Source organism: Carassius carassius, chromosome 3 (assembly GCF_963082965.1).
Source record: "Carassius carassius chromosome 3, fCarCar2.1, whole genome shotgun sequence".
Lineage (NCBI taxonomy): Eukaryota > Metazoa > Chordata > Actinopteri > Cypriniformes > Cyprinidae > Carassius > Carassius carassius.
Window position 1 is genome coordinate 5,788,052 of NC_081757.1, and position 15,286 is coordinate 5,803,337.

General features: G+C 38.1%; 2 protein-coding genes across 9 annotated transcripts in view; one reads left to right on the forward strand and one right to left on the reverse strand.

The window, feature by feature from the left end:
- The first annotated feature begins 357 nt into the window (after positions 1 to 357).
- On the forward strand, positions 358 to 3,165 carry LOC132113818 (homeobox protein DBX1-A-like). Its single transcript, XM_059521837.1, has 4 exons — positions 358 to 828; positions 927 to 1,028; positions 2,130 to 2,332; positions 2,479 to 3,165. Exons 1-4 carry the CDS (start codon positions 480 to 482, stop codon positions 2,770 to 2,772), a joined length of 948 nt encoding a protein of 315 aa, XP_059377820.1. The 5' UTR covers positions 358 to 479; the 3' UTR covers positions 2,773 to 3,165.
- Positions 3,166 to 13,673: 10,508 nt separating this feature from the next.
- The window catches only part of LOC132117369 (neuron navigator 2-like), a 197,556-nt gene continuing 195,943 nt past the window's right edge, over positions 13,674 to 15,286 (reverse strand). For all 8 annotated transcript variants that reach the window (XM_059526645.1, XM_059526653.1, XM_059526630.1 and 5 more), the window contains one exon: positions 13,674 to 14,108. In XM_059526645.1, the coding sequence (XP_059382628.1) occupies positions 13,983 to 14,108 (126 nt within the window). In that variant the 3' untranslated portion in view covers positions 13,674 to 13,982. The remainder of the gene's footprint in view (positions 14,109 to 15,286) is intronic.

Sequence of the window (15,286 nt, forward strand, 5' to 3'; positions counted from 1 at the left end):
CATAACAATTACGCTGTATTCACACGGTGTGTCGTGAATTAAAAATACATTTGCCAACGAGCAGCCTATATATATTTACGATACTAAATACGTATTAAATCTCGCTTGTGCTGTAAATGAATAAATAGTTTGTCAATATGCTAAATTTATGACCACATCTTCTTTGTTAAGCGGCATGCCCTAGCCATTCAAATCTTATGAAGTCTAATCCGATCATAAATTGCTCTATCGGACCAATCAGGCACCTCCGAGGCATCATTCAGTGGGACTCAAGCGGAGGACTTTATTGAGTCTCATTGTTGTGGCTGTCAGTCCTCAAAGGACCCTTGCAGGGGCCTAGATATAAAGGACCCCTTCCCAAACGGAGACGTCCAGAAGTAAATCGCCTCTCGTTCAGTTCAGAGCTTGGCAGAAGAGACTTTTCTAATACTAACAGGAGGAACCGCATCGTCTAATTTGCCATTAAAATAGCCGGGACAATGATGATCCCCAGTGTTATTGCACCACCTGCAATATATTCAGCATTTATGCGTCCTGCAGCATCGTTGCATTCACCTTTCCCGGCTCACCCGAGCTTTCTGGTGGAGGACCTCCTGCGCATCAACAGACCCAGGGGTTACCTGAACCAGGACGCGCACTCGCCATGCTCCTCTCCTCCTACTTCAACACCTCTTTCCATCCCGGATCACTCCAGGCTATTGGACAGAGTCAGCCCCAGCATCACTGAGAAACATGGATCTAGCTCGCCCAAAACGTCATTGTCTACCAAGGATCCAACTTACCTCAAGTTTGGGGTGAGTGCCATCTTGGCACCATCACCAAAGAAAGGTGAGTGTTTAAAATGGACCTAATATTTCCATTAATAATGAAAAAATTTCTTTTTCATGTTAATACAGCACTAACTTTTGTTTGCGTTTCTGTTTTAGTCACATCTCCACAGTCCTTTTACGGCATGCATCCCAAAGGATTCTCGGTGCCTTATTTTGATGGTTCATTCTGCCCTTTCATTCGTTCCTCGTACTTCCCTGGTGAGTATTCAGATTTAAATGCTTGTACAGTCCACTTAAGTGGTTTTAATTCAGCCAACACTACTGTGAGTAGGGACTAGGGAGAGAGAGGCAAAAGAATTATAGTTTAGTTTAATCGATTGCCAACGTGAGGTTCTTCTCTTAGTCGTCAAATTACTAGCGCTTTTGGCGCAGGTCTCTCCCACAGTTAGGGGGCATTTTGGCCTGCTGACTGCCAACAATGCCGTCAGCACCATGACCAATCTGGTCAGCTCCCTCCGGGGCAAACCACCCACAACCCCGCCAAAGATAGACTTTTAACCAGCGACAGAGGGGCGTTTACCAGTCATGGACTAATTTGCCCATTAGGAGCCATTGAGCGGTTTCAATATTCTCACAAGACCTCATAGTGTGATTGGTGTTTGTGGAAAGAGTTGCAAAAGAACAATATCGAGAGCTGTGCGTTTGGAATGGAGAGCGAGGAATCAGAAAAATCGACTAAATCGCCGACAAAAAAAAAAAAAAAAAAACACTGAAAATGTAGCTGCCAAGATCAGCTGACTGTGCCAGTCGTGTCCATTTAATGAAAATTATTTGAGGGCAAAAACGCGTTCCCCTGTCATCAGTATTCCTGCCATGCAGTTGTGTTCAGTTTGAAAGTGTAAATCTCCTTTGTGGCAATAATATATGGCCTTAGCCGTCTGTCCGGAGTCTTTTCTCGGCCAGTTCATTACTACACAATTACCGTTCACGGTATATTACCTCTTATGTCCTTCATTTGGAGGCTCTTAGAAAAGGATAGGCCTACTCTGCCTTTTTACCTAAGACATTAAGACATACCAATGCAGCCTGGATCTGGCTCATGTGCTAATTAGTCACCTCGTGCCATTTCACTCAAAACATTTCAAGAGAAAAAAAATGATTATAATGAATTAAAGAGTTCTTTCTCCCTGATCATGCAGCACTCTAGACTGTCCCTGGGAAAAGCAACACCAAATTGCCCTTAGTAACGCGACGTTACTTTTAGCCTCCTGGGCGAAAGACGAAATGCAATTCTTTGAAACCGTTGTGAATGAGTGCATGAATGCATTATTTACATTATCTACTTGTCTCTTGTAACAGCTCCTTCATCGGTTGTACCCATTCCTGGAACTTTCTCCTGGCCTCTTGCTGCGAGAGGCAAGCCCAGAAGAGGGATGCTCCGTCGGGCAGTGTTTTCTGATGTGCAGCGCAAAGCTCTGGAGAAAATGTTCCAAAAGCAAAAATACATCAGCAAGCCAGATAGGAAAAAACTCGCAGGCAAACTCGGACTAAAAGATTCACAGGTGAATATACTTTTTTGGATGCATTTAAATGTCTGAAATAATTTAGATATTTTTGATTTATGTTAATTGTTGATAGATGCAAAATTTTATTATTTCATTCTGCTTTATTAAGATTCAATAACTATAATTAAAATCTCTTCAAACAGGTCAAAATCTGGTTCCAGAACCGGAGAATGAAATGGAGAAACTCCAAAGAGAGGGAGCTGCTGTCTGCAGGCGGATGCAGAGAACAAACCCTGCCAACCAAAACAAACCCTCACCCAGATCTCAGCGACGTGGGTAAAAAGTCTTCTGAGGATGAGGAGGATGAAGACGACGCTTGTGCTACATCACATTTCTGTCTCTCACCGACACGCGAACTTTCAAAAAGCACTGATTCCAGAATTTCATTTAAACACTCGGACTTTTTTGAATCAGAGGATGAAATAACAGTTTCATAAGCGACTTTAACAGCTGTATAATGTCTGTATTCAAGCACAAGTGTAGCCTACGCCTTAATAACCATTTTGTGTTTTTTATCGGCGTGTAATTTCACTTCTACGTTCGAACGAGTGTTTGTAGCAAATCTTTTCCACATCACTTTATATTTACTTATTTGGAAATTCCTCGCAAAATGATTTTGCTGTGTCGCACAGCTTTTTGGGGAGGAACTGTACAGTATTTTGTACAAATATTTTTGTATGGATATTTTATACCAATACTTTTGAGTTTTAGATTCTTTATTAAAGTTTTAGGCGTATGAATAATTTATACGAGTCTCTTTGTGACACATTGTATGTATATGTATATGTTGAAAATGTTTTGTATTGTTTGCAAATAAATTGTACATTTCATCGTCTCTCTTTAGGGTGGTTGATTACAAATAATTAGGCCTATGAATAATCTGCGAAAGGTAAACAAATACCATGAAATAATAGGCCCTATACCACCCAAATGAATAAGATAGCCTTCAAGCAATTTAATATTTGCAGTAGGTTTAAATTATCGAATGGAACCTCTAAATAAAGGAAATCTCTCTTTATAATCACAGTTTTGAAGTGGGAAAAAATCCTTTACTTCTGTAGATATATTGAGCTCAGTCAGTAGCTAGGCCTAACTTTTTAACGTCGTTAGATTTAATGGGCTCTCACTGCAGTCTCCGTTTCGAATATCCTGACCCGAAGAACTAAATAACTAACAAATAAATAGCAGAAACTAGAGACTAAACAGAATTTGAAAGTTTCTCTGGATTCAAAAAAAAGAAAAGTTTTTGAACTATAGAATAAATAAATCTCAATTAAAAACTCGGCATCAAACAGACAGAAACACACATTAAATCACTGATCTGTTCTCTATTAAAGATTAGTGTATTAAATATTTTTTTTAAATACGAAACGAATTTATACGAGATAATATGAATGAACTAAGGCGTTAACATAAATAATCCTGTATTAGACGCGCGCGAGGACTCACGTACGCACAGAGTCAGTTCACTGAATCAGTTCATTTAAATGAACCTTCCGATTGACTAAAACAAATCGAACTTTGCTAACCCTTTTCTGCCCGCACTGTTTCGAAACTGCTTGGGCAACAGCTAAAATGTGTCATAAAACAGCAATTGAGTATTTATTCATCAGTAGGCCTACTTGCGAAATGTAGCTCGTCGTTACTGAAAAAGCTTTTGTCCATACTAATAACTGAAGAAATATTAGTAGCGTGTAATGTTTTGTTAATCCCCAACAATTGAAAACATCTAAATATGGATTAGACTAAATGGGAACGCGTCATACAAACCACAGCACGCACATAGGCTACGCTATGTTGCATAGGAGAATAAACTTGTGTTTCTTCAAAAGGATCTTTTGAGGTATGGTCATTTACATTGTAGAGCAAAACGTGAATTCCACTCTGAACCATATTCCACTTGTAGAATATATAACAAATAATTTTACATGGTTCAGCTGCATCATTTTTCCTTTTTATTTTTTTATTTTTTTGTTTGAACGTTCACAAGAAAATTAAAAGTTGAAAACCCTATTTCGAGATGTGATTCCTCAGTTTCACCTATAGAGGGGTCTATCTATCTAACCCTTCAGACAGTTCACCACTTGTGTCCACAAACCAACAACAAATTGTTCCAGATAATTTCAGTGGAAAAGCGGTTAACGTTTTTTCTGCTCCAGCATGACAATACAAAAGCCAAACCAATTTAATGCTGTCCACATACTGAGTTTTGGACATATAAAGCAAAACATCAATAACAAAACTTTGCTGGTTCAAATACAATGGACAGTTTGGTTGCAGGGGATGTTTAGAAGTTAAAACCGGAATTAATACCAGAGTAAATTACATAAGTGTAGCTATATTTTGACCAATTTCAAAAGATAGCCTACACTCTCAAAAAAAAAAAAATTTAGTTTCAGTTTAAAATAAAGGGTGTTGCCGTATGGCCTAGTCAACGCTCCCTCAAGTCTTTCAGGACTTTATGCATTCAGTGCTCCGGGAGTATCTCAATCAATTTGTCATCGATGACATTCTCATCTACTCCCGGAGCCTGGCCGAACATCGCCAACATGTCCGAACTGTCCTAGCTCGGTTACGGCAATTCCACCTCTTCCTCAAAGCTGAGAAATGTACCTTCCACCAGTCCTCAGTTCACTTATTGGGAAAGATCGAAGCCATCACTTCCTGACCACTACCATCCTCCATAAAAGAACTCCAATGCTTCCTAGGCTTTGCCAATTTCTACCGTCGGTTCATTAAAAACTACAGCTCAATCACCAGTCCCATCACTGACCTCCTCTGCAATAAACCCAAGTCTCTGTCCGGGACTCCAGCTGCCACAGAAGCCTTTTCCACCCTCAAACGAGCCTTCACAAGTGCTACTTTCCTCGTTCACCCCAACCCAGAGCTCCCTTTCGAGGTAGAAGGGGATGCCTCAAACACTGGAGTGGGAGCAGTACTATCTCAGTGGCAGCGGACTCCTCCTCGACTCCACCCATGTGCCTTCTTCTCAGAGAAGCTCAGCCTGGCGGAGAGATATTACGACATTGGAAACCAAGAGCTACTAGCAGTTTAACTGTCAATGGAGGAATGGCGACACTGGCTCGAGGGAGTGGCCCATCCATTTACAGTTTTTACGGATTCTCTAAATTCTGCTGGTTCATTCCCTTACAGGGTCTTCCCACCACACAAAAAACCGCGGAACTGTTATTTAATTGGGTCTTTCATCAATTTGGCCTCCCCAAGGAGATCGTGTCGGACCTTGGACCCCAATTCATATCCTGAGTATGGAAGTCCTTTTTCTCACTCCTAGGTGTGAATGTAAGCCTCTCCTCAGGATACAATCCACAATCCATACAGGAAGTAGATACAGGAAGTAGGTCGCTTTCTCAGGACCTTCTGCCATGGCCACCAGGACTCAGTTCCTGGACTGGGCCGAATACATCCAGAACTCAATCCGTCAACCATCCACAGGTCTTACACCATTCCAGTGCATTCTCGGTTACCAGCTCCCTCTCTTACCCTGGTCAGGAGACCCCTCCGACGTCCCTGCAGTCGGCTACTGGTTCTGGGAGAACAAGAAAGTCTGGGACGAGAATCCCCTCTCCCATTGCTTCTGGAAGAAGGATCAGTCTACAAGGTCAAGGAGATTCTGGAATCCCGGTGGTGTGGTGGCAGACTGGAATACCTCGTGGACTTGGAGGGTTATGGCCCTGAAGAACGCTCCTGGGTCCCTAGAGATGACATTCTTGATCCCAGACTCCTAGAGGAATTCCATACATCTCACCCGGATTGTCCAGCTCCTCGGGGCAGAGGGAGACCACCACGTCATCGGGGTGTTCGGCCCTCAGGAGTGGGCCCTGGAGGAGGGGGTACTGTCACAAGTCAGTCAGGCTTATCACAGCGCACTCCCTCACCTGAATACTGATCACCGGCACCTGTTCACAATTCAGTCTTTAATTCCCCAGCACATAAAAGCACACACTTCATTCAACAAGTTGTCCGATTTCTTGGCTACACAGCGGAACATTCCTCTGTCATAGTACCTGCATTGACTCCATTAACTTACCTCTTTTGCTTACCTTCTCTCCAGTGAGTATCTCCTCCTCTCCTAGTGACTCCTGTATACCTCCTCTCCTAGTGACTCCTGTGATCCTCCAGCGAACTATTCCTCCTAGTCTCCATCTCCAGCATTAACTGAGGTGTGTGCAACTACTCAGCAGCCCTGGTCACCCCCCGCTCTGTAAGAAGATATACTGGTGTTAATCTATTGCAACCTATCTCCATACCCTCTCACCTGCATCTCTCCCACTGTCTTCTAAATTACCTGTTTCATTAAACCTCTGCATTCCACTAACCCTCTGCACTCAGTCCGTTTGTTACACATACGCTTACACCTGTTTTTGTATCAAAACAATTTTCCTGAGAAATGTCTTTTTACCAGCCTTTCTTCACTCAGAAGCACCTGTTTGGTGGAACAATTAAGCAGTACTCAAAATCTTGTCCTAACATGTCTATTTTTATAACTGCTGCACATTCCTCCTGATGATGACAGATTATGAGGACATAACCTTACACTTCTGCTTATCTGGAAACACGGGGCTCTGCAAGATCAATGTTTTCCTCACCCACATTCAAAAATGTCATCAGACTAATAATTAACTGATACTAATGCTTTTCACTATGTTACGCAATTTAGTTTCACATTGTACAATTTTTTTTTAAATAAATAAGATTAAAGTTTCTTGAAGAATTCACACACCAGAATACAACCTACCACTTCAGTATTCAGTGTTTTTTATTTTTATTTTGTAAAAGCATATAAAACATGTTACAACATATGTAAGAAAATGGTAAATGACTGAAATCTCCCTAACTGTAAGTGGACAGTTATTTCACATTAAAAAAGTGACAGTTTTAGCATGATTGGTCGATGCTGATGACAGTTCCAGATATATTATCATCAGTAAGCAAAGCTTGATAGAGAGCTCATGAGGAGGATTCTGCTGAACTAATAGCTTCTTTGTAGCAGCTATCTAAAACTTCAGGTCATTGTCAGAGGAAATGAAGAATTAACATTCAACAATAACTGAACAGGATCTTTGGGAAAACAAATCCTTGTGACCTTGTACAAAACATGAAGAACCATATCCCAGAAATTGTGCGCATCTGGACAGTCCCATAGCATATGGCACCCTGGCCCACAAACATTTCCATAAGGGTGGGGTGATGCATGAAATGCTTTATTACAAACTTTTTCCCAATACAATGCGTCTAAACTGATAACCTCTTTTCTTGGAAAAATATCTGTTATGGTCTGAGAAACACCAGGGGATGAGGATTGTGCAAACAGACAATAAAATGCAGAAGAACATACATATATATATATGTATATGTATATATATATATATACATATATATATATATATACATATATATATATATATACATATATATATATATATACATATATATATATATATATATATATATATATATATATATACATATATATATATACATATATATATATATATATATATATATATATATATATAGTTATTTATATATAATTGATGCAAACTTTTTTTGTTTTAATTAGTAACAGTGTTATGTTGGCCATTCACATTTACATTAATCAAACAGATGTCTTTTAGTTTCAAATTAAATTTTTCCTGAGAAATATCTCTTTATCAGACTGCATCTATTTGACTTATCCAAAAGCACCTGTTTACACGCAAGCAGTCCTCAAAATCTGTCTGGACATGTCTGTTTTTATAACTGCTACACATTCCTCCTGATGTTGACAGATTTTAGTTTCTGATGTGTAACCTTACACTTCTGCTTTGGCCTCTTACTGATGAATGTGTTCCTGTACCCCATTTAAAACACACTAAACCGTATACTGTATGTTGATATTGAGAAAAACCCTGCACATCCACACCCTTTCCCCTCCCAATCTACTGAAGAAGTTAAATAGGGGAAGACAATGTCTTGGGTTTTTTGTGGTGTGGTTCGCTGGAACAGATAGGATACTGTCCATTTTAGGCTAAAAGCAACCCAATATTTCCTTTATGTTTCAACATAAAAGACTACTACTTTTTGGTAAGCAATATTAATATATTATTTATGTGCTTATTTATTGATGATTCTTTGTTTTGCAAGTAAATGCACAATTTAGTGTGTAAAAATATGTAGAGGATTAAACTTTATACTGTTAATGTATAATAATAATAAAATAATAATTCTTATTATTATCCTTTCTGAGCTGACATTTAGATTTAAATTGCATTGTAATATATTTGCTCATTTTATAAAAGATAGCTTCCTCTTAGCTTCCTCTTCGCTGCATAAAAAGCATCTGCTACAGGAATAAATGGAAATGTATTTATTTTCCCCAGAGCGGGACCTGATAAAGACAAAAGGAGGAGTAGCTTGGGTCATGGTATGCACCCCCTGTGCACTTTCCTGATCGCGACAGTAAGTAACTTCTCACATTTTGTGGCTGAAAAATCATGCAATCTGTACAAGCAGATGCTAGTAACGTATGCAAATTTTTTAACCTAACCAAAGTGAATTTTAATATACAATTCTTCTACATTTACCTTGAAAGCATTATGTCTTCTTCTATGTAACTTAATACAAATTATTATTTTTATTTATAGGTACATAAGCATTTAAGGAGATATCCAGAATGGCAGAATATAATGAGCCAGTGTCCTTCTTGGACTTGGCTATTGTCATGAAGTATTTAGACCCAAACATGAAATTATCAGAAGCTCAAATCCGGGTTTCAGAGCTCAAAAAATGTGTTTCTGACATGCTGAATCTAACACATCGTCCATCATTATTAGTCGCTGATGAGAATTCACTTGCTCATGGTTTGAGCTTACGTGGTACTGCAAAGGAACAAATCCAGGCTGTTATTGACTACAAGAAATCTCATCCACCATTGAAAAATGTTAACTATTATGAGTCTGTTTATACATCTCCTCATCGAATTGTAAATGAATTGCTCGAAGCTAAAAAAGGAAATCTAGGTTATTGGAAAGCTGCAAAATCACACAATGATTGTGACATCTCAGCATTATCCCAAGATGTGATCCTACTTGCAGCTCAGACTTTCATGTTTCGAAACAAACATTACAATGTTTCTGATGAAGAGGCTCTTCAAGCTTTCCACAATGCTATTCAATATCTAAAAGGGGAGCAACGTACATCAGCTCAGTTCATAAAGTGTGACAGCCGTGAGCTCACAGAGATCATCCGATGTGTAAACCGATATTTCACAGAAGAAAGCATAGATTTAATCGGCCTTGAAATAGCTAAAAAAGTGATGGATAGTATTAATCAAGGCACAGAGCCTCCAAAACCAGATGGGTATATTTTTTCATGGGATGTACACTTGCTGTCTAAAGTTGATTGCCTCAGGTTTGACTATTCATGGATAAATATATTATTTGAAAAGCAGAGTGATGATTACATATTTCCAGAGTGGGAGAGAATGGGGCAAAACTGTTATCGCTGGTACATTTTTCGTGCACGAGGTAAATACAGCGGGAAGGACTTTTACGCTGTACAATTAAAAAAGACTATTACAATCGGGGGTATTGTTTATGAATTTAAAGGTGATTTCAGAGCCAGCGAAGATCCTGCCCTTCTGAAACGATTTCAAGATGGCAAAATAAACGGAAACTGTACTAGTGAATTCCAGGGAACATCTGCATATAGCTGGAGCAGAGATGGCAAACCTCCTGCGCACCCATACTTCATTGTGGCTCAACTCTACTGGCCCCGTATTCCACTCAATTCAAACTACACGCTGGAACAAATCACAGATAAAGTTGCCCTAACCGTACTTTATGATGAGATACCTGTTCTAGAGGAAAAAACAACAACTGATTTTAAGACATACACTTGGTTTTTGAACAAACCAGAGAATGCTGTTAATGACTTCCCAGAACTGAAAGATTATTCTGAGGGTCAGATTTTCTCTGATGATTACTTGCGTCCTTCAACAGAACCCCTTAAAACTAATGGTTTTACTTATGAGTGGTCAAGAGAAGAACATGAAAGCACACACCAAGACTTCACCTTAATATTCAGAGCGAGGCCAACCTGTGAAAGAGTTCCTCAGGTCATTACAGAGGAAACGAGAATAAGATTGGATTACTGGCAGTATATCAAAGAGTTTGTCTTCTTTGGTGGGTCACGCCGTGAAGGAGCAGTGCTTGCCCCGGATCCGGCCTGGATTGATCAGGCACACAGGAATGGGGTCACCATATTTGGCACTGTTTTTTTGCCACCTTTGACCAATGGGGGAGTTGTGAAAGACATGGAAGAACTGGCAAAACTGGAGAACCTGCAGAAACTAGTGGACATTGCCCACCGGTTAAACTTCGAAGGGTGGTTTCTGAATACCGAAAGCTACAAAGACTATACAGAACCTCTCTTAAATACGCTGAAACTCGCAATTCAGAAAATGGATCTCAGGGGTAAAGAAATGATCTGGTATTTACCCAAGTGTGATAAAACTAAAACTTTTGACCCAGAATTAAAAGGAGTAAGGATGACATGTGATGACAAAATCAATAACACAGCATTTGCCTTTCTGGAAGAAGAGGGAAAAAAGTTGCATTTGAATTTTTTTAAATTGGTTAACCAATTGTTTTCTAATCGGGCTCCTCGGAATTACCTCATGTTTGTTGATGAACCCTATTGGGTAAACACACTTAAACACAGAGGATATTTAGTAGACCCTATCAGATTTCTATATGCAAAGAACTGTCTTTGGCAGTTCTTTCTAGGTGAAAATGGTCTGGAAAGAAACCCAACAGATAAATATCGGTGGTATGGAATTGCTAAATATGCAAAACAAAGAAAGTGATTAAGTAAAGATTTAACTACGCATTTTCTCAAGTTGGAATTCAAGCTGTCCAAGAGATTTTGATTTCATCACCTTAACATCAACATTAGTTCGAACCAGCCATAATTGAAGCTGCATCTTATTTCTGTTTCACACTTTATGAAAAACAGTACATTAAACAGCTTTCTATACCCTTAGCTTGCAATGCACACCCACTTCATTATTGGAAATGGAATATGTATGAGATTGTTCATCTTTTTCTTTTCTTTATTAGAATAATCTTAAAGCTCATTTAAACTCTTCCAAGTATATGTAATTCATGTTCATTATTCTGTGTTGTTTATTTGTTCTATTGTATCTTAACAAAAGGTAGCATGAAAAATGCTCTGTAAAATGTGTCACATCAATCCTTGTAAAATCACACATCAATGTTCATTTTATTCTATGTGCATAGGATTCATTTTTTTCCCTTTCATATAAAACACAAAAGTCATATTTCAGCCAATAGCCAAATGGGTTGTTTTAAATAGTTAAATTGCTGCTTTTATTGATTTATTTTCATGATTGAATGGAAAATATTGATATAATTCTTTTTTTTTTTGCATTATGTTTTTCATTGTTCTGCTTGCATGAAGTCATGAAAACATACTAATAAACAATTAATAAATAATTATTAGGTTTATTGAATTGCAAACAATTTAAAACTGGTAAGGTGATCAGTAAATCTTTATGGGTTGCCCGTGTTTCACAGACCATCCGCGGGACTGTTAAGATGAAAAAGACACTGTACACAAAATTTTCCATATTTCCAAGCACTGTTATAAACAGCTAGAAAAGATTATTCATCAAAATGCAGCCTGCAGGGTAGTCAAATATTTACACTGATATATTACAGCCAGAAATGATGTACACATTCAGTGACATGAAATCCATTCAGTTATAGCCCTCCCGTATCACATACAACAGTTGTGCTTGAAATTACTTCATCATCATCATAATCATAATCCATCAAAGAAAATTAATATTAGGCACATATCCTAGAGTTATTCACAAATTATATACACAGTGCACACACAACATATTGGCAGTGCTGACAACATTACAGAGCTATGATATTTGGCTTCCATTGAAATCCACGATGATGTTGCATAGGAGCGATGACTGACAGGAATCATACTCTGGGGTGAAATGGAAGCAACGGTGTAACTAACCCCTGCAGCGCCATACCAACAGCACTGGACAACATAAAGAAGATGAAAACACTGAAGAGCCCCATAGATAATGCTTTCCCACGCAAGGAAACTCACTGTCCATTCAAATAATATTCCTTATAGAGAATCAGAGATAAAATCTTATGTACAAATCCTCCAGAAGCATCCTTGCATTACAAAGCAGCAAATACAGTATATTATTAATCCAATGACTATGGGGACATATGTTACTCTTCCACTTTGAATGCAAGATATGTACACGAATAAAGGCCAAAATGGTCAATGAGGTATACTCATACACCAAATTATGAACAATTTGCCACTGTGCTTTTGCCAAGATGTGTTGAGACGGTCTTAAAGCACCAAGCAAAGCCTTACAGCTGAACGCCTCAAGATGATCTGTGCCAGTAGTGATCTTATGTATTTCACATATAAAAAAGCATCATTTGTCTCATACATGTTTGAAAGTAAAATGTCCCTTTAACTGTGTAGCATCTTTGCTAAAAAAAAAATTAGAATTTTCAAACAGATGGAGGTTACAGTCGCCCCACCTCTCCCTTTATCCACTTCCTCTTCTCTAAACCACACATTTTGCACCTCTGATATGATATGATAACTGTGAGGCTGTTTTATTTTAGGCAATTTCAAAGGACTAGCGTATAGCCCTGCAGTTAATAAAATCAGCATTTAGTTTAGAACTATAAAACATAGTGTCGTTTTTTCTTTACAAAATGGAGTAAGGCACCAGATTCTATTCAGCACCAAAAACAGAGCGCAATCGAGCGTAAAAAACAGATAGACAGGCTTTGTGCTACAGTAGAACACCGGAACATGCGGTCAGCAGTTAAGGAATGGGTAGTAACAAAAAAAATGAAATAAAAATGCAGAAAGGCAAACAAAAGCACGTCCCAGATGGCAAACGAGGTAATTTTTCCAATCAACACAATAAATAAATCCATAATCATAAGTGTAGCACCATGCTATTTCATCCGTATCCTTATCATGTAAAACATGAAACGATGGTCAGCATCCGATCAAACTGGTTTTGTAAAGTCATGAGCAAGTCCATCATTACAGGGAAAGTCAATGTTCTTTTGAGTGATGCCAACCAAGATGTTGGTCTCGGTTTAGGATGTAATTCCGCCGTTTCACCAGTAGAGGGTAAGACAAACGTGCATTGCATTGTGTGCGAAAGTTTCTCCAACAGTTAAGGTGCGGTCACATTTACCAAAGTTTGGCGAAGTTTTGTATGTGAAATCCATGTAATCGGAAATTCCTTGTGTGAGCTCTATTTCACACACCGCTACATTTTTGACGGCAGACAGTGAACCCTTTTTGTCCATAAAATTGAGCTAATGTGACCGCACTTCTACTTTTGAGGTAAAAATTGGGACAAAGCACTTTCTTCTGATTTTGTTGTTGTAAAATAAAAATAAAAATCACACTGAAGTATCGTTGGGTTTTGGCGCATATATATTTCTCTCTCTATATATATATTTGTATATATGAAGTGGGTTACCAGCACCCGTAGATGTGATGTAATGACTTGATTAGAGTCGAGGAGTTAAATGGCATAACGGATCAGGCTGGATCATAGCGTGGACTCCAGCGAAGAGTCCAGGATGTCGTCATGATGACTGTTACTATTGGAGTCGCTGTCATAGCTCTGCGGGCTGGAGCAGCTGGCCGCCTCTTTCAGACGCAGGAGCATGTTCATCTGTTCACACAACACGAAAAAACAACAGTCAGGCCTGATGACATAACACCTTTATAAAGAAGTCATATTTGAAGGATAAAGAGCTGACTAAATCTAGAACATACTCATTGGTTTTCCCATATTTTATTATTATTATTATTTTTTTTTTTTTTACCTCTAGGGGTGCATTAAGAATTTATGTTTTTTTTAATTATCTAAAATATTCATTGTATAAATATACTTTTATGTGAAATTTTCCTGTTTACATTTTTTTTTTACAACTTCTTGTCACATTTCTGGCGCATGCAAAGTCTCCAAAATCCAGAAATGTCAACATTTGTAATTTTTTTTGTCATAAGAAACGTGATGTAACTGATAATTTTCATTATTTTAAATAAGTGAAATAAAACAATAATAATAATAAAATGGAAAGAAAATGAAATATAAATATTAGATTAAAATATAAATGTAAAAAAAAAAAACTTTTGCAATTAACTGCAATAATTATTTTTTTTTATTATTTTCAGTTCAATTAAGCTCTAAAGTACTAAGTTACATTCATTAGGTCATATGATCGCAACATGGCATGGTAGAATGAAACTTTTTTCTACACCCCAAATAAGATTAGAGTATTCATCTTACAAAAAAATCACATAAATTATTGTGTGTGAATTATTTTCAGCAGCCATTGCTCATATTATGATTTAATTGAGCAACTTTTCCAAGACCAATTTACCAATCTACTTTATGTTTTGGGAGTTTGACATTTTTTTTTTTTTCAAATTTAGTAAATAATGCTGATCATATTCACTTTCTTAGACTGCACTCATTACAGCAGGGTGCCATTTTGAAAATCACTGTATTGAGTTTTTTCACTATTCCTTTAAAATTGATTGGGTTCTCATGATTGGATCAAATGATTGATGGACAGATCCACACAAAACTGCCTGTAAATGTCTGGATTTTTATTTTTGCCTGTGTCCAAAAGTTTTAATGACACAAACTGCCGATGCTGACCCAAAATCAGATGAGAAGCTGTATCTCGATAGTAGCAAAAAAACAGCAAAACCAAACATGCTATGCCTCAAAAGCACCACTTTGGGGACAGAGTCATCTACAGGTTACTCCGAAAAAATGTTTGTCAGAAAATCATAAACTGTAAAAATAAACACTAAACTAATGCTTCTATCTGTGTGTGT